Below are 22,683 nucleotides of genomic sequence, written 5' to 3'. Positions count from 1 at the left end.
TTCCCCAAATTTGACATATTTTATAAGAGACCCGTCCTGAAGACATATACATGGTATTATGCGTGAAAGTCATAGCGCCCCCTACTGGCAACAGGAAGTTGTAGTAAATTGACTATACATTGTCCAATCTTCCCCAAATTTGACATGTTTTATAAGAGTCTTGGCCTGAAGACATATACGTGGTATTATGAGTGAAAGTCATAGCGCCACCTACTGACAACAGGAAATGGTCGTATACTGCCAGCCACCCTCATAGAAGTGCTTTAAAGGACGCCCCACATGTTCTCACAGTTCATTTCCAGCGCTGTACCTGTATCTTTGTATGTACTTTATTTACTTCAGACTTCTGGTGACAAATGTTCTTCTTCTATTTGTTTTTCCAGGACGAGAACATCATGAACTCCATGCAGCTGTTTGAGAACGTGATATAAAGAAGCCCACCTGCACAACTCACACACAGACACCACAGCACCCACCCACCTCAAACTCAAACTCATCTTGGCACATAATGTACAATAAGTACTGTAAACACACAGGAACTAGAGGTTTTTTTTCTCTATTACTCTCTGTGCTCCTTTAGCTGTATCTTGCTTCTGGATTGAAAAGGACTGCTACTGACAGAAGAAGAATAGAAGAGCTTCCTGGGTAACAAAAAAAGAAATCACCCGTCTGTCCGGTATGTTTGGCTTCTCGTGTTTTTACCGTCAGACAAAAAGAATCAACAAGGAAAGGAGAAGCTTACAATAATCCTCTGAGCACACATGGATACTAGCTTTAACACTAATACACCTCGTCTCTCACACACACACACACACACCTGCTGTTTCACCAAGAGTTTTTAAAGCACCGGATGAAGTGAACTAAGAGAATAAAAATCTCAACCAAAAAAAAAAGAGAAATGAACTAAAGCATGTTTGTCATCAGATATGTGATGTGGAATTAGCTTGCACTACAGTTTTATGACTATGTATTATATGCGCCTGAAGTAAAAGGCACTGTAGATACCTACACCTGATACACCACTGGTGTGTATGTATATATGTATAGTTAATAGTTATATATATATCTCCTACCTTGTATTGGTCTCATCTGTGCTGCACTGGGTGACGGAAAAGGACCAGAGCTGAATATTTGTTTTAGAAATCTCTGTTTAACATCATGTTTAGTAGCAGTTCTTCACAGATTATTCAAATATTTCTCTCTTCTTTTTTTTGTATTTTGGAGGATTATGTTTAGCTGGTCAGATTGGACAGTAGCGTGAAGGAACAAAAGGACTGTTAAAAGTGTGTTCTTCTGCTGAATTGAGGCTGTTTCTTGGTTCTTCAGGTTCTCTGAGCATGCTGACTCTAAATGCCACAGTATTCTGTACAGTACAGTAGGACCTTTGTGATGTGGGTTCATTAAAGATGCTGTCGACAGCTGCCACTTCTCCTTTTTTTTTAACGCGTCCTCTCACTACATCCTGCGATCACATGACGAAGCAGCAAACAACTGACAAGAGTGACATTAACTTGTTCAGTCCCAGGCCACAGAACTCCACATTTATCAGCCTCTCAAAGTCTCTTTTCAGCTTCATGTATGGATAGGGTGACCAGATCCCAACAAACCAAATGTAGGATGTGGGACACGTTACCAAGGCTGAGAGGGAGTCTACAATTTTGATATGATGTCTATCTAACTTAAATAATAAACATTTCTGTTCTGTCCCTTATCTTGTAACATCTCTATTCTTTGCCTGAATGCATCCACAGATCGGTACATCTCTTTTTGAGCCGCACGACATGAACTGTGTCGCTTCATTATAAGTAGTTTCACAGTCTTTGTTGTAGCTGCTCTTCCTTTTCTTTGTGGTAGTTTCCATCATATTCCGCCTAAACCTGCAGAGCTTGTGACTTTGCGGTGACTCGCAATTGTCCCGGTTGGGCGTAGCGTAGCAAAGACGGTGAAATGTTAACCTTCCCTGACCCACGTGTGAGCAGTTGGACAGCAAACACAGCCCCGTGATGATTCCCTGCTTTCTTCACAGCCGTTGGATCCTGCAGCGGTTTGACTTTTGAGAACTAGAGCCAATGAAAATGTGGGACATCGTCTCAATATGTGGGACGTGGGACAATAAGGGATAAAAATGCTGTGCAGTCCCTCGTAAAGTGGAACACCTGGTCACCCTACATATGGATCTACTGTATAATTAGGGCCCGAGCACAAAAGTGCCAGGACCCCAACGGTGTCCCGGCACGAAAGTGCAAGGAAACCTATTGTTTTTCTAAGGATTATTATTTTTCTGCTGGAATATCGCGTTTTTGTGGCCTTTTCCATCCCCAAAAACTCACCAAAAGTGGAATATGCGTCAGAAGTGGCGCGAAATTCAAAGTTCTGTAGTGATTCGGATCGGGTGTCGCCAGCGGGCGAGATAGCGCCCCCTAATGTAGGCTGTTTTTCAGGGAAAGTTTCTTCGATCTTCATGAAATTCAAGTATATCATTGCATACGTCTTGAAGTTCGTGTTAAATATTTTTGAGATTTTTTCAGCCAACAGGAAGTCAGCGATCTTGGACTTCCTGCGTTTTTTTTAAATTTACGAACACATCTTTGAAGACTTTAGGATGCACAAAAACTCATGAAACTTTACATGCACATCCAAACTAGTAATTACTTTGATTTAGTAGTGAAATTTTGCTTGGGCGTGGCATGTTGGCTCTCTAGCGCCCCCTTATGTCTTTTAGGTTTTGAACATACCTTGAGGTACTCGAAAACTCATGAAACTTGGCAAAATGATGGACACCTGTGAACTTTATGTAAATGTACAGTTATTGGGTTCAGCATGTTTAGCCGGCTCTATAGCGCCCCCTAACGCGTGGAAGGCCATAGTTTGGTCAAAGTTGATCCTATATTCATGAAATTTGGTAGGCACATCCTGCTCATTATTTCAGACATATTCCTCATCGGGTTTTATTAGCTCCGCCCACCGGGAAGTCGGCCATATTGGAATATGTGCGTTTTTCATGTATTTTATGCATACTTTTACGAACTCCTCCTAGAGAGTTTATCGGATCCACGTCAAATTTGGGTGGTATAACCCTCCCACAACTGTGATGGTAAATTGCGAAGGAATTTTTGATCGCTCGAATGGTGATGTCATACGTCATGTGCGAAGACGCCATTTTGTCACTTTTTAGGTATGAAACTTTGTGATACTCCTCTTAGAGAATACAAGCGATCCATCTCAAAGTCGGGCAGCAGAATCTCAACACCTTCATGATACTAAATTGCGAAGCTTTTGTGTTTTCGTGAAACTGCGTTCTTGTGGCGGCGTGGCGAATTTTGATGTTTCGCCAAGACACAGGATGCTGTTGTAACTTCACTTTAGGCCGTAGTTTGGTCAAAGTTGTTCCTATATTCATGAAACCTGGTATGCATATTCCACTCATTATTTGAAACATATTCCTCATCGGGTTTCATTAGCTCCGCCCACCCGGAAGTCGGCCATATTGAATTTGATGTTTTTCATGTAATTTATGTATCTTATGCATACTTTTACGAACTCCTCCTAGAGAGTTCATTGGATTCACGTGAAATTTGGGTAGTATAACCCTCAAACTACTGTGATGATAAATTGTGAAGGAACTTTTGATCGCTCGAACGGTGACGTTGTTGTTTTTCGCTCTTAACTTTGTCACCAGTAGCTGCAGTTTTGACTTCATGAATGTAACGGGGTACCAAATGACATACTGATATGCTTTTAGTCATGATTATAGGTGATGACAGTACAAAATCTGAAATTACAGGCACCAGAAGCTAATAAAAAAAGTGCAGTGCATTTCTTTTACCTGTAGTCTCTACACCACAAATGCCTACACCTCAGTCTGGGTGTAGGTATGACACTGACAACAGAGAGGTGACAGTGGAGGAGGATCCTAGGGTTCTGCACCCTGCGTTAAAAGCTATGAACACCCACACAGGTGTTTTCAGTTTATTTGGCTGATTAGATCTCTGCTCACTGTAATGTATTGACATCTTCCTGAGTCTCCTGTCAGCTTTCATTGCACCTGGTAGATGGAGATTTGTGATCTCATGAATTCCACCTTCAACATGAGCAGAGGTCTAATCAGCCAGAATAATTGAAAACACCTGTGTGGGTGTTCAGAGGACAAACAGGTTCAGCTTATACAGAGTTTGAACAAAGTGTTCAGATGTACAACAAAAAACAACAAATGAGTAAAGATCTTCCAGTCCCTTCAAGTTGGAACTAAATGTGATTATTACATTATGAAAATGCCCAGTGATTGGCAGTTTGGTTATAGCTAGTTCACTCTACTCGACTTTAGCCCTGATTTTCCGCTTCCAGACTAGCGACTAGAAGGGAGCCTGTAAATTGCGAAATTTGATCTGAGATCTGCAAAAACTCTCGTGAGACTTGCTGCCAGACGACCTAACCTAACCTCAACCATTCGAGGCATACGACATGACACAGGAGGCTGTTGTAACTTGACTCTACATATTCCAATCTACTCCAAACTTCACAAGCTGGATAAGAATCCCGGCCTGAAGACATATACGTTCCATTATTGAGTTATAGTGATAGCGCCACCTACTGGCAACAAGAAATGGTTGTATACTGCCACCCACCCTCATAGAAGTGCCTTTTAAGGATGCCCCACAGGTTCTCAACAGGTCATTTACAGTGCCACGTGCTCCACGCAGAAAATACCCTCTAACTGTTGCGTGCAGTGTCTGACTTTCATGGAAATGCACGGCAGCGGGTACCCCCGACGTGCGCAAAGGGGCGAGGGCCCGTTCAACGCTGCTTGCAGCTTTAATACACATTTTCTTTTTCACAACAACCGTTTCACTGTTTGAAACTGAAGATTTAGTTGATGTTGCATTCAAGATTAATGATGGATTATAGATAAATGTAGGATTTAGGTTCGCCTTGAATTAACTAGAAAAATGCACATTATTAGAATTGTGAAGTTGTCAGATACGGCAGCTCATTACAGAACAGTAACACAACTAACCAGTGTAATGGTAAATGGTAAATGGACTTGCATTTATATTGAGCTTTTCTAGTCTTCCAAGCGCTTTACACTACATGTCAGCATTCATACACTGATGGCAGAGGCTGCTAAGGTGCCAACTCTGTCCATCAGGATCTAATTTAAATACTCATTCACACACCGATGGCTATGCCTTCGGGAGCAATTTGGGGTTAAGTGTCTTGCTCAAGGACACATGGACATGTGACCTGGAGCAGCTGGGGATTGAACCACCGACCTTCTGATTGGTGGACGACCTGCTCTACCCTCTGAGTCACAGCCGCCCTCAAGTATCTTGCTCAAGGCAAGGCAAGGCAAGGCAGCTTTATTTGTATAGCACATTTCAACAACAGGGCAATTCAAAGTGCTTTACATAAACATTCAAGAACATTGCGACAAAGTGCAGAAGAACATTAAGAAATAAAAAAACAGTTATAAAAACATTAAAATATTAAAACATTAAATATTAGAAAAATAAAAACACGCTCAAGGATACTTCGACGTGTTCAGAGGAGCCGGGGATTGTACCGCCGACTTTCTGATTGGTGGACGACCTGCTCTACCCTCTGAGTCACAGCCACCCCACTGTAATTTGTGAGGCCTCTGACCTCATGGGGTCACGGCTCAACACCTGGAATGTGAATAGTTCACAAAAGCATCATAACCTAACATTGAATAAACATCACTCAGCTACAGTATATAGTGAACTCTTTACAGCCTCATATCCCATCAGAGAGAATGGAAACTTTGATGCTCACGTTTCAAATGGATCGCCATAATAACACACGAGGTTTAAAATAAGGATGTTTTGCTAGAAAATGTTTGAAAAGGTGTGAAATGTGTTTACACCGTGTATGAATATACTAACTAGAGAGTCATGCAGCACATACTGTAAGCTATCTTTAGTTGTTATTGTCTCATTTGTCCTGCGCTGGGTTTACTTTGTAAGACCAGAAGTTCTTTAATTATTCAAATGGAGTTATTGTGTTAGTTGAGGAAGGGAACTGAAGATGACAACACTGTTTGCTGCTGCAGTTCTTTATTTGTTGAAGCTCCTTACTCGGTAATGTTGACTTAACTGAAATCTAAAGTTCATGTGAGTCTCGGGTTGCCCGTGGGATTGTTTGTACTTACAGTGTGTAACCAGGTTACTCTGAGATGCAGGTAATTGGAGAACGTGTTTACACTGTAGTAGCCTGTAGCAACCTGTTAATCCACATATACACGCAAGAATCAGTGTGTTTACGTTATTACTTTCAGTTTTCCAGCCAAAAGTGGGAATAACTTAGTTATTTACAGTAATAATAACTTAATGCCCCGATATTTTCAGGTAATAGTGTGCTTAGGTTGCTGATATCCCAAACTTGCAATTGATGGAAGCACTATTAATATACATATTACTAATAATTTGTGTGGAAAAACTGGCATGGCCATTTTCAAAGGGTCCCTTGACCCCTGACCTCCAGATATGTGAATGAAAATGGGTTCTATGGGTACCCACGAGTCTCCCCTTTACAGACATGCCCACTTTATAATAATCACATGCAGTTTTTTAAAATGCAGTTTAAAGTTATTTTTGCCTATTCTAAAATTGTGTATTTTTATATTTCTGCATACTGGGGTCCCTAAACAGTGTTGGAATTATATAAATTGGGTATCACTGTAAAGCTGAGACTCTTGTGAATCCAATGAGCCCAACTGTATTCATGTGTGATGATGTTAGTAGCCCCATAGTAGCCATTTCATTGTAGTGAGACCATTTTTTGAAACGTGACTTCACTGAATAAAATGACCTGTGGTGACCTCTAGGATAATCACAGCCTCATGAAACTTTACAGCCATAAACTAGAGACCCTGAGCATTCAGAGGATGGATGGCTTTCCTAGCTAGATTGACAATAAGGGGGTTTCTGAGCAGTTTACACAACAGAAGTGCTCGCCATCCAATCGCCGAAAAATGCAATTCTTGCAGAAAACTCAAATGTCAAAAGTTTTTGAAACTAAATCACAGCATGGCTTTTTCTATGGTGTTCCTCAAGGTCTTGGTGTCTTAATGTGGTATTTTGGAGGGATTATTGATCATTTTTATCAGTTCTTGAGTGGTAAAAAGTGGTTAAATTTAGCACCAAATCTGTCTAACATATGATTGCTGCAACAACTTATGAGACATAATAGAGCATGGGGATGGCCATCATATACTTCGATCATAATGTTCATATTTATTTTTCATGTTTATATCTGATTTATGACTAGAACGATTTGACACACAGTGCTAAGCTGCATCTCAAATTAATTTTCAGTTTCCCAGCTTTCAGATGATGTACACCACTTCTATGTGGCATCTACTGCTGACCTGCTATCTCCCCCTAAAGACCCACCTGTACCCCCTAAAAAAGACACAAATGGGTTTATTGTAGAGGGTTAAATACCAGTAGCCCAATGCCATGTTTTATAAAAATGTCAACTCCTGTAACCTTCAAATAATTGATAGGCCACCAACCTTTCCTACTGGCTGGTTTGGCCCTGTTATCCAACCTTATTCCAACTGGGTTATGTCAGAATAACTAGTGAATGTAAGCCAATAAACAACCATCAGATGGCAGTGTGGAGGAATACATGAACCTGGATGCATCACAGTGGATGGTTGAGCAGAAAGACCCCCATGTTATATATATACATAATATATTTAGGATGTTGGGAACGTGCTGGTTGAATAACTGTTCAGGGTAGGAGAAAAAAAAAAGAGCAGCTTATGCAAGAAAGGTTATTATTACAAAAGCTGCTGCTGCTGCTGCTGTCACTGACCATCCCTCAGGGGAAGAGGGAGGGAGAGGTTACGTCACAGCTAGCTGCTCGCCTCTGATTGGCTGAGCCGCGGTTCGAAGGCGGGGCTTAGAGGAAGGCACTCATGATGGGAATTCAGGCTCTTTTTAGTGAGCCGGTTCATTTGGCTCAGCTCACCAAGAAGAACCGGCTCTAACATTACTGCCAAGCAGCTGAAATATAGAGTGATAATGTGGTTTAAGCTGACGTGTGTCGCCTCACTGTATTTTCCCGGTGGGTCGACGTCCTTTTGGGTTGACAAAATGTCTTTTTTTTTTTTTTTGGGCCCATAAAATAGGTAAATCGTCCCATTTCTTTTCCTTAATTGACATTGGGCTGGCCCAATGGCTCTGTGCCAGGCGGCCACAGTGAGGAGGAGAGGGAGAGCGATGAAGGAGGAGGGTAGAGTTTGCGGTAAGCAGTTATGGGCTGCCTGGCTCAACTTATGTCAGGAGAGATAAGCAGTGCTCGAAGTGGGCCGCTACGTAGCGGTACACAGTATTTTACTCATTTTACTCCTTGTCGTACCATGACTTTTTCATGCGTACCGGAGATTCGCGCAAGCTACCGGTTCTCTCCTCTGCCCTCTCCATATCAGCTTCTCTGGGAGATTCATAACGACGCAGCGCCAGCGTATTTGCGCCATGTGGGTTTATTGTTTTAAAGCCACCAGAATTCAGGAAAAAAAGTCTCTGAAACTCAAATTTTTCTGGGGAAGGACCACCAGACCCCCCACTTTGGTTTTGAAATCCTCCCTATTTTTGAGGTCTCAAGGTGGGCAAGTATGCAAAACAACCACATTTGAAGGGATTTCCTCGAACAGAGCCTTCAACAAAACGTGGTACACACAGCACAACTGACCGGTGATGGTGCCGGTCTGGGCCAAAATGCCAGGGCAGATTTTTTGTCCCAGTCCAGCCCTGCTTAGCGGCCACAGGTGTCGCTGCTAACAAGCATTTCTGATTCTTACAAACAGTCCCTTTAAAAGAGCCGAGCTCTTAGAGCCAACTGGTTCGCGACTAACACATCACTAGAAGACACCTGACGTCACGAGGTGTGATGTGAGCATGCGTGAGAGTACGTCAACCTCCGTGCTGCTTTATGAAAGACCAAATCCCTTCATGAGCCAGAAGAGGAGGAGGAGAGGTTATAAAGAGCGTTTGTGGAAGAAAAGGAGCTAGTAAAGAAGACGGTTTCATCTCTTCACTTCTGCCTCAGTCTCGGGTTGTCTCGGGTTAATCTCTACCGGCTACCGGCTGTCTCACCTCTCCACCTTCCTCGTGCTGCTTCAACAACACACCGACCACGGGGACGTTGAGCCAACGGCCGCAGCCGAGAAGGGAAGCGGGCTCTCTTTCATAAGGCAGGTGAGGAGGATGAAAACGTGCCATTTTATTGCTCTCTTTTAGCGTAACATGTCGACGTTAGGAAGCCATTTAACAATACTATATGCTATATATGCTAACCAGTAGCGCTCGAGCTGCTAGCGAGTAACGGTTACAGATGGAACGTTAGCTAACGTGCGTGATGCGACCGTTAATGACCGTTAGTCACTTTTTAATTTTATTTTTATTTATTTACACATATATAAAACTGCACAAAATCCAGTCAGTGAAAAAAACAAAACAAGAAATTGTGTCAGGAGAGGTTTTATCGATTAATTAGACAGATAATTAATCAGATAATTGACCATGAAGGCCCAATTAATTTTTTATTTTTTTATTTTATTTTTATTTTATTTGCACATATATAAAACTGCACAAAATCCAGTCAATGAAAAAAAACAAGAAATAATTTTATTTTATTTATTTTATTTGCACATATATAAAACTGCACAAAATCCAGTCAATGAAAAAAAAACAAGAAACAATTTAATTTTATTTGCACATATATTAAACTGCATAAAATCCAGTCAATGAAAAAGAAACAAGAAACAATTTTATTTTATTTATTTTATTTGTACATGTATAAAACTGCACAAAATCCAGCCAATGAAAAAGAAACAATTTTATTTTATTTGCACATATATAAAACTGCACAAAATCCAGTCAATGAAAAAAAAAAGAAAAAGAAATGTGTCAGGAGAGGTCCAGAAGCCACAGCTGTCTTATTTGACCCAAGTAGGGAACAAACTGAGCTATACTGACTGTAAGATGTAGTTAAAAGCTCCATTTTTTTTTTGTCAAATTTACAGTGTCCAATATCAGGAGGGGGAAAAAAAGAAAAGAAATATGAAATTATCCCCAATAAACCTGACAAACTATTTTATTTTATTTATTTTATTTGCACATATATAAAACTGCACAAAATCTAGTCAATGAAAAAACAACAAGAAATGTGTCAGGAGAGGTCAAGAAGCCACCTTCCCCACTAACCCCAGGAGAAAAAAAAAACAATAACAAAAAAGGAAGGAGCTAAACTAACATAATTTTAAAAATACATCAAAAGCTAAACAACAAGAAGTACACAAAATGTGCAGAAAAGCCTAACCAAACAGTGGAAAACAATCCAATAAAAACAATGAAATACATACAAAAAACAGTACAGAAGAAAAGAAAATATATATAAACATATCAAAAGTTAATTAGACATCATTAATTAAATGTGATGAAAATGTCCTCTTAAAATGTTCTAAGGATAACGAGCTCTTGATAACATGTATTTTGGTGTTCCATATTTGTACACCATGATATCTGAGGGAGTACTGGCCATGTCCAGGTGAAGATGAATAACCTGTCTAGTATTATGGGAATGAATTTGAGAATTAGATTTAAAGAAGTTGCTAAACGATGATGGTAGAGAAGAAGGCAAGAACACATATTTATATATAAACACACCTATCTGATGAATATTTTATGTCATAAACTGAAAGAATGTCAAGTTTCCTGAACAGTGGAACGGAGGCCTCCTTAGAGTTTTGACAAAGTTGCCAATCTTACAAATCGTTTTTGCAACAAATAAAGTTTATGAATTCATTACCTTTCACCTCCTTAGCACGATAAAACATTGTAAAATAAAACATTCAACACAGGAATTGTTGAGGCTACTTAACTGTTTGGTGCTGACTGAGCCAAGGTTTCTAGATACGAGGGCTTTATTGTCTTTTTAAAGCACAAAACACACTATAGGAAGATTAAACATGCATCACTGCTTTGCATTGTGTTGTATAATTTGATTAAATGAGACCCCCATGAGGTAGATAAGAAAGTATAAGCTACCAGGCAGCACTAAACTGGGACACCATTAGGATTTATTGGCTCTTGATGATGGGGTTGTCCTGGAAACGAGGCCAGGCTGGCAGGTGTATGCTTCTGTCATAATAGGTAAACACACATTATCAAGCAGGTAAGTTGAAATGCACAGTATGATAGTAATCATGATGGATAAAGATGCAAAAACAACTTGATATTAACCCCTGACTGTCTCAGCTACAAATCTAATCAGTTTTAGGGAAATGTCCAGATGACACTGCTTTTCTCAGAGTAGATACTTATGACACAACTTCACCTGCTTCCAAGCATAGATATATATACATAGACGCTGCATTGACTTCTGCATTGTATGTCAATGTGGGCGCCATATTGGACAGGGCAAGACTGGCCAGTCATCAAATTACAAGTGAACGGGGGGAGCTTCCCTTTTTTTCTGGATAAAAAGCCTCACCTCTTTAGCAAGATAAAACAGTGTAAAATAAAACATTTAACGCAGGAACTTTTGAGGCTACTTATTCATATGATGATGACTGAGCCAAGGTTTTCAGATATTTGGGCTTTATTGTGTCTTTTTAAAGCACAAAACACACTATAGGATTATTAAACATGCATCACTGCTTTGCATTGTGTTGTATAATTTGATTAAATGAGACCCCCATGAGGTAGTTAGATAAGAAAGTACAAGCTACCTACCAGGCAGCACTAACTGGGACACCATTAGGATTTATTGGCTCTTGATGATGGGGTTGTCCTGGAAACGAGGCCAGGCTGGCGCACGCGTGCGTGCATGCGTGTGTGTGCTTCCTGCATAATAGGCAAACGCACATTATCAAGAAGGTAAGTTGAAATGCACACTATGATAGTAATCATGATGGATAAAGATACTGTCTCCCAGTCTTTTTGAGATCTAAAACAACTTGATATTAACCCCTGACTGTCTCAGCTACCAATCTAATCAATCTATTCTCAGAGTAGATACTTATGACACAACTTCACCTGCTTCCAAGCATTTGTTTATTTGTTTATTTGTTTTGCACAATTTAAGACTATACAACATAACAAAAAAATAAATGAATAATCTACAGTGCAGGAAGAGGCAGCTTTGACAGCCCTAGTTTCTTTTTATCAAGTAAGTGTCTTCTATTCTTCTATGTGTGTTTTTTACTCTTTAATCCAAGACAATTTTGTCTTTTTTGGGACGATAAAAAAAAAAGAAAACTTGAACCTTGATGCTAGTCAGAAAATATCCTCAGGGTCTGAAAAAAGCCTGGATGCTGACATGATGAGTGCTCGGCAGCGTATTTTCATGTCCTGTCCACAAGTGGCCGTCTTGTTATTTATTTATTTTTAGATTAAACTTGCTACTAAGCTTAGTGGGGTTTCTTTTTCAATGAAGTTAAGTGTTTTTGATCACCTGCAGAGCGTTTTTTGTGGTAGTACAATCTGTGTACAAAACACTATTCAGGCATGCTGAGTATTTTGCATCGGACCCGTCTGTGCCTGCAGTTTGCAAATATAGGACTCAGGACTGGTAAATTTGATCTACAAATTTGATCTCACAACACCTTGTGGCACGCTGATGTGTTGTGAGAGCCAGACTGAGGTTTGTGCTGGTCCCTCTCCACCAGTGGTTTATTTTTAATACTCAGCTTGATTGAATTCTACTTCATGTTGTCAACCAAGTCAGCCAGCAATATGTAATGGCAATATTGGTTCATATCATTGAGCCTTTAAATTGAAGTACTGTGGAAGAGCTGGGTGTTTGAAATCTAGATTTAGATAAGCTCAGGTAAGATAAGAGAGAACTTTATCTATCCTGAAGCAAATTGTTTTACAGCAGAATTACTATCCTGCTGCTGAGTCACTCTTGGTCCCAAGCAAAGGACAACAATACATTTTATTTATTGTGCATACAAGGAATTCCCAGTGTCAAGGAGGTTTATTTACGACAGTCACTACTGTAAAGCATGTGTGCATGTTGTACGGCCTGGCTCAGGTTAAACCCTTTTTAAAACATGAACAAATACATACAGAGAATGAATGCAATAGAACTTCCTTTTCAGTAACAAAGAACATAAATAAATGAAGCTAGGAATAAAAAACAAAAAATGAAAAAATTGATATCCGGTTAAACAAGTTGATTTATGTCTGGGTTAATATATTATGTTGTCGGATCGGTGCATAGACTGGCGTACTCGCTGATACCCGATCCCGAGTTTTGGGCAGTATCCGACACATTTCTGATACTGGCATCGGAACAACTCTAGCACATAACAGTAGATACTGTTGTGCTAAAACAAGCAAACAAATTGGTACTTGGTAATTGACTCTTCAGTGTGTCAGATGTGTTGCTGATGTAGCTGAGCTGTACAGATTGTAAAGCCCCCTGAGGCAAATTATGATTCGTGATACTGAGCTATACAAAACACTTGACTTGACTGATGGGAGTTGGGGAATTTGTCAGAGAGGACCCCAGAGGTGCAGATGTGATGTAAAGGGAGAAAGGATGTAGTGGCAGTTAGCGTGCCAACCCTAGGTGGTGCCAGTGCTGCTGATTGTTCAGGTGCTGGATGTAATGTTGCTTCCAGTCTGTACTGAAATTGATAATGCCATGATGTGTGGATCAACGGCCTGTGTGACCACAGATGTCTGGGTGACGGGCCTTTTTAGTCATTTAGACGATGATGTCTGGGGGCCTCAGCTTTTCTTGGATACAAGTAGAGGGGCTTCAAGGGAAATAGGTTGGGAACTACTGATTCAGACTATGAATGCTTTGTTTTTAGGGACCATTGTGATGGTGGAACATCTTAAATAGAAAGCAACGTCACCGGCTGTTTGGAGCAGTTGTAATCCTTGTTAACCTTTTGCTGTTTGAGAGTGCTGGCATCCTGCATCCTCTTTAGAAATCCTAAGTATGCGGGTTATGTCATCTAGGAAATGAAACCAGAAAAAGTACAAGGTCACAAGGTCTGGCTGCGCTAACTACAAGAAGAGGAAGAAAACGGATTAGAAATAAACCAAACAAGGATATTGGATGGAAAAAAAACGTCCTTACTAGCAACAGATGTGGAAAGTGGATCACAAGATAGCGGTGTGCCAGCCAAATGATGAAAATTGTCTCCCATTAGGGCTGCACCTAACAACTATTTCACTATCGATTAGTCTGCTGATTAGTTTCTCGATTAATTGCTTTGTCTATAAAATGTCAAATAGTAAAAAAATTGTCTATAATGTTAAAATGCGTCCTCAAATTCCTTGTTTTATCTGACAATCTGTCCAAAACCCAAATAAATAAATTTTTTTATAATGTAAGCAGCAAATTGGGACAATTGAGAAGCTAGAGCCAGTGAATGTTGGCCCTTTTTTGTTGAAAAATTACTGAAGCAATTAATTGATTATGAAAATAGTTGCAGATTAATTGTGTAATTAATCGATAAGGATGCACCTATCTGACTTTTTCAGTCCCGATACCAAGTATCGATCCGATACCAGTGATTTAATTAATAAGCTGTATGCCTCACTGTGTGGAAGTGACTGGGATCATTCTCTTATCTGTGACAACAACAGGTTTGAATTAAACATTGCTTTCCTAACTTTGTAAAACAAAATGTAACCAATAAATACAAAGATATATAAATTAAGTGAATTGTTATTGATTATTAAAATAATAAATTGTCACCAGCAACTTCTAAAAAACATCTTCAAAATCAACAGGAATTACATTTCAGGTTTAAACCTTTTTAATGCAGCAACAAATTGGTCAAAAAATGTAAGTATATATTGTATATAGAATATAAACATAGAAATTAATTGAATAGATCAGCCCCATTAACACAGATATCCCAGCTATTTGAGTCTGCATCGGCCTGATATCCAATTTGGTATTGGTGCATCCCTATTAATCGACTAATCGTTTCAGTTCTAATCTATTTAAAAGCAATTCATCACATTTAAAAAAAAGCAATAACTAGTCACTAAATTTCACTGCATGAGATGTATCTTTGACTAATACCTTTACCTTAATTTTTTATTTTTATTTTACTTACCCACACACAAGACCTTGTAGTTGAAATGGTTAAATTAAATACTGTTTGCATTTGGATTAACAGCGTGCAAAACACCTTTCCCTTGTTTTGATTTTTGCCTCATAAGTGTTGGTTGCGCACCCGTTTATTTTGTAAATCCAAACATAGTCAACATATAATTTACAAGGTACTGTGTGTGTGGTTCATTATCAGTGCGACAGCTCTAATCTCGACATCCTGACAGGTACAGATACTGAGCAGGTGCTGCCTCCTGTTGTTGTGAAATGAGTCAGTGCCTGTAGATGTGCAGCCATCTATGTGTTAACAGGCTGCTAAATATGTTATTCTTCCCCATTTACTAGAAAGGTGCATTAATACAATAGAAATACCTGCAGTTGAATTTAGCTTGTAGAGTAAACTGCATTGTTTCCTCTTAATTCTTTACCCCAATTGAAGCTTCCAGGTTTCACATTTATGTGATGTGTAAGAAATTAGCTAACTGCACAATGCTGACAATAACCACTCCAGCTCTCCTCTTAGTCACTCTGACGTTCAGTAAATGGATACAGAGGATCACCTCACAGGATGTAGGGGCCTCGAACAGTGAGGTGATCTGGGTCACAGAACTGGATTCTTGGCCCTGTTTGCGGCTGGCAGCATGTGACTAAGATTACACTATAGTGCTGGGTCATGCTGTGCCTTCCCACTGTACTGTGTGAAGGTGTGTTTGTGGTTGCATGGTGGGTGGTAAATAGTAAGATATTAGTAGGTGGTTCTGAATAGTATGCTCTAAAATAACCTTTACTTTTATTTCTTTGTAGATGTTTATTGGTATATTACGTTTGTTGCTAAATAACGACATATTGTGCCTTTTTGTTTTCAATCTTCAATTCAATATTATACAATTACATTAACAGTAGAATCTCCCTCCCCCTCAAACATACACAACTTCACCCCCCACCCAACTTCACCCCCCACCCAACCACCCCAAACAAACCATGGGTCTACATTGAAAATAATATTTATAATAATAAACCAAACTAAATACAAGTAACTTACAGTATATGCATACGATCAAATAGCTGTTGGCAAAATGGACTAGTATTAATGAAACATTTATTAATAACCATCATTTATAAGTGGTAAATTTATAGTTAATTAAACTTAGTTAATAGTTATTTTCCTTTTAGCAAACAATGAAATGATAATGTTTATTCATTATTAGTAATGCTATAATTTTATTTATTTTTTAGTTATTTTTTTGGGGGCATTTTCCATTTTATTGAGAGGACAGTGGATAGAGTCTTGGAAAGGGGGGAGAGAGAGAGAGTGGATGCAAAAAGGGCCACAGGCCGGATTCGAACCCGGGCCGCCGCGGTCAGGACCAAGCCTTGATACATGGACGCCCGCTCTACCAACTGAGCTAACCCAGGCGCCCTCTATAATTTTATTTTAACAGTTTATTTCTGCACACAACATTTTATATACTAGATATATATATATATATATATATATAGTAGTATTTGTTAATCATTACGAAATGATTTATGAAAACATATATAACCGTTAAATAGATGGACTACGTATTTGTAACACTTTGTTAATGGTTAATAACAGATTTGTAAATGCCTATAAACATTATTTGGATGGCTATTATAAAGTTGCAACCGGTGATTAGAATACCTTGTTAAATGGTTAATAAGTACTTTATAAAGCATTTATAAACATTATTTAGATAGTTAATACTTTGTCAATGTTTAATAAGGTTTCTGGTCCATCTATCTATTTAATGAATATAGACGTTTTACAAACAATTTCTTAAAGGTTTAAAATTATTTGGTAATCACTAACGTATACATGTAGAAAATGTTGCAACAATAAACTGTAAATAAATACTTTACTGATGTAATTGTTAGCATCTCTTTTCAGCTATGATACAATATGTAATTTATAAATTAATTATTTCATATTACACAAATTAATGATAAATTATAATTAATAAACATTATTAATTCTAATTTCATTGTTTGTTAACAATAAAATAACTATTAACTAAGTTTAATTAACTATCAATTTACCATTTATAAATGACGGTTATTATAAAGTGTCACCCAGGATACTTGTTAACTAGCATACATGTACTGTAGGCCCACATATGATTCTTACATAACCAGGACTGAACAACATAGCCTGCAGTATTATACTGTTAAACCACATTAATCACTTTACAGTATCCTCAGTGTCAGTGAAGTGATGTTTATGAGCTGTTAGCGAGACTTCAGGACATGTTTTAGGGGATGACATCCGTTCTTTGTTGAGGAGGTGTTACCGTGTCAAGTTTACAATACACCCATCACAGAGGAATGTCCTCTTTGTGTGTGTGTGGCTGCATTCAATGAATATGTGCACAGTTTTAAATTAGACAAAAGGGTCAATGACTTTGCTGGGTCACATTTGGCCTGGTGTAACGAGTTAGTGAATAAATGAGCGTTCAGTAGAGTGTGGATGGAAGAGAACAGTGGGGCCACGTATTGATTTATTGATGATCGCAACTAAATAAGCTATTCATACTTTGGTGCAGATGCTACTGTTTGAGTAGTAAATACATGTTCTTTTCTAGTCTGATTTTAACTGCTGTTTTACTGTTAAAACAATGTAAAGCCACACTGGTGTTTCCAGGTTGTTTTTGTAAAGGTCAATGTAAGTGTTCTGTACAGTTTCAAGTATGTTTTTCGGCATTTTTGTCCTTATTGGACAAATAATAGAGAAGCATCAGGCTTCAGTGGATGCTCTCAACTTCTTACATTAAATCACATCGATGTGAAACAACCACTAAGTGCACAAGTGGTTAGGACTGCAACTAACTCTAATTTATGTGCAGAGACATCAGCCTCAAAACGCCGTTTAGGGCGAGTTGGCCCACAAACGTGACTTTTGAGTCCTTGCTGGTCTCCTTTCATTGTACAGGCCGATAAATGTGAATTTGTTGCACGTTGAAAATCTTGTTCTGGGCCTGTACATGGCTCTGGTATCAGGTTACCCAGAGATGCATATTTCTCCTTATATCGCTCATCCTTGTTTGTTCTGTTCTCAGTTCTGTCAACACGCTTCACATGAACCAGAAAACGTCCTCTACAACGTGTTCGGGTGGTTGTGGTGATGAGTTGGGTGTGTTTTGACCTTTTGGAGCTGAAACAAATTAGTTGATTGATAGAAAATTAATCTGCAACTATTTTGATGATTGATTAATTGCTTCAGTCATTTGTTACGTCATTGTCTTTGGTTGTAGACTTCATACATACATGAAGTATCTTACCTTTATAGTACTACAGTCTGTTGAACATCACAGACAGCCTCTAGCCTAACCTGACAGGTAGTATCTGCTTTAACATCTCATCATTATGAAACTGTTACAGATACAAATCCGTTTCCACAGTTACAGTACAAGCAAATGAAATGAGTTGCCCCACTGGGAGAAGGAGTCGGGCTCGGGTAGGCTTAAAGGATTTCATCAACTTCAAGCAACAATGGATGTCTTTTAGTCTTAAATATCCCCGCTGGACTTGATGAAAAAATGCCTGAGGCTGTGGGTGGTGGACATAAGAAACGTGTACAGTTACAGTGAATGGCTTTTTGTGTGTGTGTTGCTCACAACAGTCAACACCTTCATTGTACAGGATGATAATGTGTTGAAAATTTGAACTTGTTGCACGTTGAAAATCTTCTTCTGGGCGTCCTTCATTGATCTCTATCCTCTCCTGGCTCTGGTATCAGGTATGCATGTGAGGCGCCTCACCTAGAGATGCATGTCTCATTATCTCTTTGATCCTTGTTTGTTTGTTCTGTTCTATGTTCTCTGTTCTGCCAACATGCTTCACAACATCCTCAACAACATGTGTGTTTGAGTGGTTGGACTTACGTAGTACTACAGTCTGTTGAACATTACTGAACTGCTAAACTAGAACCAGTTTTGCAGACAGCCCCTAGCCTAACCAAACAGGTAGTATCTGCTTTAACATTTCATCATTATGAAACTATTATGGGGGCTGAATGAAGGTAATCCGTGTCCAGTTACTGTGCAAGCAAATGAAATGAGTTGCCCCGCTGTCAGCAGTAGTCTGGCTCGTTCATCAACTTCAAACAACAATGGATGGCATTTAGTCTTAATTGTCACCACTGGATTGATTAAAGAATGCCTGAGGCTGTGGGTGGTGGATATAAGAAACGTGTACAGTTACATTACGTGGCTTTTTTTTTGTTTGAGAACAAATGTGGGAACGATTTTTATCTAACCTTCAACGCCCATTCATGTGCTGCTGATGGCATGCTGTGTGGGTGTAGGTGTTGCTTTGATAAGAGGTTGGAAATACATATAAAGGCTGAACATCTCTACTCCCCTGATCTAGATGTTACGGTCTTCCCTGCTGCTTTGATTTCTTACTGAGGAATGTGTTTGTACAGCACAGCATGGGAGACCACCTGCTGTATACTGGTAAGTACAGGACCAAAGAAAGCAGGATTACTTGGGCTTTAGATCTGCCAAATTATTTAAAAAAAGGCAACAGCATAGGTCAAGTTAATTTTTATCTGGCAGTTATGGTGCCTTCAAATGAAACTTGTGAGCTTGTGTTTACAACTTGGGAAGTTGTGCCACAGAGGATAACAATTTAGCAAGCAGGTAACATAATGTAGGAAATGCAAAAGCATAATGCAGAGGAAAAAGATGAGGCCGTTGGGAATATCAACATTTTCCTCAGACATATAATACAATTATGAAGAAAAACAATATATGACTAAAATTACAATATATTCATTTAATATGCACCGAAAAATTAACTTACATGGCCTCCGCCATTTCTGACAACGTCAACAAATACGTCACAAGTCGTGAACTCTGAGCATTCAGAAACTTTCCACTTATAATATATACGACAAGAGGGGGGCGTTCATATGGAACACTGTATACACAACCCCATTTGAAGGCACCAATAAACTCTGCATTCACATGTAGAATATGTAGGCAATGGCACAAGATTTTGGTACTGGAAGCGTTCTGGTTTCCATTTGTAGTCCGAGTAGTATTGATCACGTTTGAGCAGGCTTTCTCAACACCAACTCCAGTGTTGCGTCTCAAGGTGCTAATCGGACTGTAAACAATGAGCAGTGCACAGAAAAGGAAGTCTTGGCCTGGATATCCCCAGAAAACCCCAGAAATATAGCCCCTTGCCCACACAGGCTTGTCTGGAAGTTGACTAAATTTCCTGTATTATACTAAAACGTATTAGTCAGTATAACATCGTAGTTGTATTTTCCGTACAGTTATATCATCACAACACCTGCTGTTCTTTGCCAGCTCTTTTATAACCTACTGCCTCCGATCAAGACTCTTGCCAAACTTCCATATGTGTCTATGATGACAGGTGGGAACAAGTGTCAGTCAGTGCAAATGAATAGCAGATTTTATACAGCAACAGTGGTCTCCATTTGAAATGAAGATACTCAAGATCCCCCATGTGTACTTTTGTGTGCCGAAAGAGTTGGGATTAGTCTAAAGTCCTGAAAAGATGCTGCACTTTTAGCTGTTACTATGCACGTTCTACTTTAATATTTATATGCTTTATATTTGTGTTTTAACAAAATGGTTGCTCCAGTGATGATAAACTAAATTACTGAATTGAATTGATTTGAGTCATTGACAATAATAAGTGAATAAATAGATGGATAAATACGGCAACAGAGCAGATCAAAAACAGAGATTATTTAGGCAAAACAGTAAATTAGAAATAGAATAAATAAACTAAAAATAGGAATAGAATAAATGCAATACATTCAAAGCTATGGAATATGGATGGATGGATAGATATGCATTCAACTGTTATAAAAACAAAAAAGCTTATTTAAGTGTTCAAAAAACATCACTGATGCAAGCCTGTTTTTTTTAGTTTTTTTTAGCCTTATAGCAAAGTCATTCTACCTCTTGTTAATCAACACAAGTAAAGACAAATATTTCAGAAGTCCAGGTGTATGTATTGTTATAAACGGTAGACAGAAACATTCAGTTCACATGGCTCACTAAAACCAGTGAACTGCTCAGATGACATAATCGTGTTACAAAACCAGGACAGCTCATGTGTTTTTTTTGTCTGCTGGTTACATGACTCAGCATGTAAATTATAACATCTGCGGTTTTGCCTGCAAGTTGTGTAAAGGCTGTTTCGCTAAGAGCTTTGGTTGTTTCTGTGTGACATTGATTATTTCCACTGACAGCTGCCACCATAATTTGACGTTTACAACAAATTAGTTCATTCATGTGTGCGCAGCACATGTATCTGAAGTGGTATCCACTCGACTTGTGTGGAGGAAATTGGAAAAAATGGTCATGACTAAAGACCAGCATAGGAAATCATGTGACATGGAGAGCCAAGTGTCTGAGGGTTTGTGTTCCAACCATAAACGCCAACAGGTGATTGCATTGTTTAGTTCCTCTTTTCTTTTTAAAGGTGTGCAGGTGGTTTAAACCCAAATTAGATTTAGACAAACAACACAACAAAAAATAGTTATGTTTGGCCAAGTTTGAAGCACTCAACGGGTTTCGAGAGATGGCCTTCATCTGTAAATGCTATATACGAGCAGAAACATGCAACCACTGTATGAAGGGGGTTAATCATTAAGAGCCTTATAAATTAGTAATTGAAAATTTAAAAAGAGTTTTTGTCATGTTTTATTTAAAAAAAAAAAAAAAAAAGTTTGAGCTAGTGCAGTGCATTACCAGAAAATGAATCATCAATTATATTAAAGTAATTTCTCAAGACACACCTCAAAAATTTTGCAGGATTCAGTTTCTCAAATGTGAGGATTTGCTCTTTTTTTCAGTTTTATATTGGTATAAATTCAATATGTAAATGTCACCTTGGGCATTTTAAAGGGTCTTTTATAGACTAAACTATAAAAAAAGAGAAAATGTGAAATTAATCTTAAGTTGCAGCAGTAACATACAGTAGCTTTACATCTTAAAACATACAATTTATTCTGTCTCAACAACTGCAAACATCTGTTTCTGAGTCATCCAGCCTCTTCTGATCATCAGTGAAACCTGCTGGAAGAAACCAGCAGACTTTTGGCCACCCTCGGTACTTTGCTGCCCGTCTCTGTATTGAAACATTTACAGCGAGTCGGCCTGCTGCTCCTGTAACTGTGCTGTTGAGACAAACTCTTATCTCCATTCACCTCTGCTCCACTGAAAGGGAAGTTGACCAATGTAAACATGACCTTGCAGGCGTTTTACAATCCCCCCCTTTGCCCCGCCTCATGGGGAAATACGAACCCCTCACGTGCACCCTGTCATGCAAAGTGTCGCCTGTTGTGTGCATGTTCAAGAGCATGGCTGCACACACACGACACATATCTTAACAAATTTCACTGCCTTTACTTTCATTATTTCATAGAGCAGAATTACTTGGGCTTTAGATCAGCCAAACTACTTCAAAAATGGCAACAGCATGGGTCAAGTTAATTTTTATATTTTGTAGGCAGTTGCTGCCAATGCTGGAATAGCAAGCTTTCCAGTAGGTTGTTCCGCCATTGACCGAGGC

At 39.0% G+C, this 22,683-nt stretch overlaps 2 protein-coding genes across 12 annotated transcripts in view; both read left to right on the top strand.

The window, feature by feature from the left end:
- Positions 1-1,421, top strand: part of LOC119493527 (calsenilin-like) — a 62,236-nt gene extending 60,815 nt beyond the window's left edge. For all 7 annotated transcript variants that reach the window (XM_037778897.1, XM_037778895.1, XM_037778902.1 and 4 more), the window contains one exon: positions 384-1,421. In XM_037778897.1, coding sequence (XP_037634825.1) covers positions 384-431 — 48 coding nt within the window. In that variant the 3' untranslated portion in view covers positions 432-1,421. The remainder of the gene's footprint in view (positions 1-383) is intronic.
- Positions 1,422-8,895: 7,474 nt separating this feature from the next.
- slc23a2 (solute carrier family 23 member 2) overlaps positions 8,896-22,683 on the top strand; it is a 42,728-nt gene continuing 28,940 nt past the window's right edge. For 2 of the 5 annotated variants that reach the window (XM_037778300.1, XM_037778299.1), the window contains exon 1: positions 8,896-9,221. The gene's annotated coding sequence lies outside the window, so the exon portion shown is untranslated. The remainder of the gene's footprint in view (positions 9,222-22,683) is intronic. The other 3 variants (XM_037778301.1, XM_037778303.1, XM_037778302.1) reach the window with 2 other exon arrangements.

The sequence above is a fragment of the Sebastes umbrosus genome, chromosome 8, assembly GCF_015220745.1.
Source record: "Sebastes umbrosus isolate fSebUmb1 chromosome 8, fSebUmb1.pri, whole genome shotgun sequence".
NCBI classification, from domain to species: domain Eukaryota; kingdom Metazoa; phylum Chordata; class Actinopteri; order Perciformes; family Sebastidae; genus Sebastes; species Sebastes umbrosus.
This window is presented reverse-complemented; position numbering and strand designations above follow the sequence as displayed.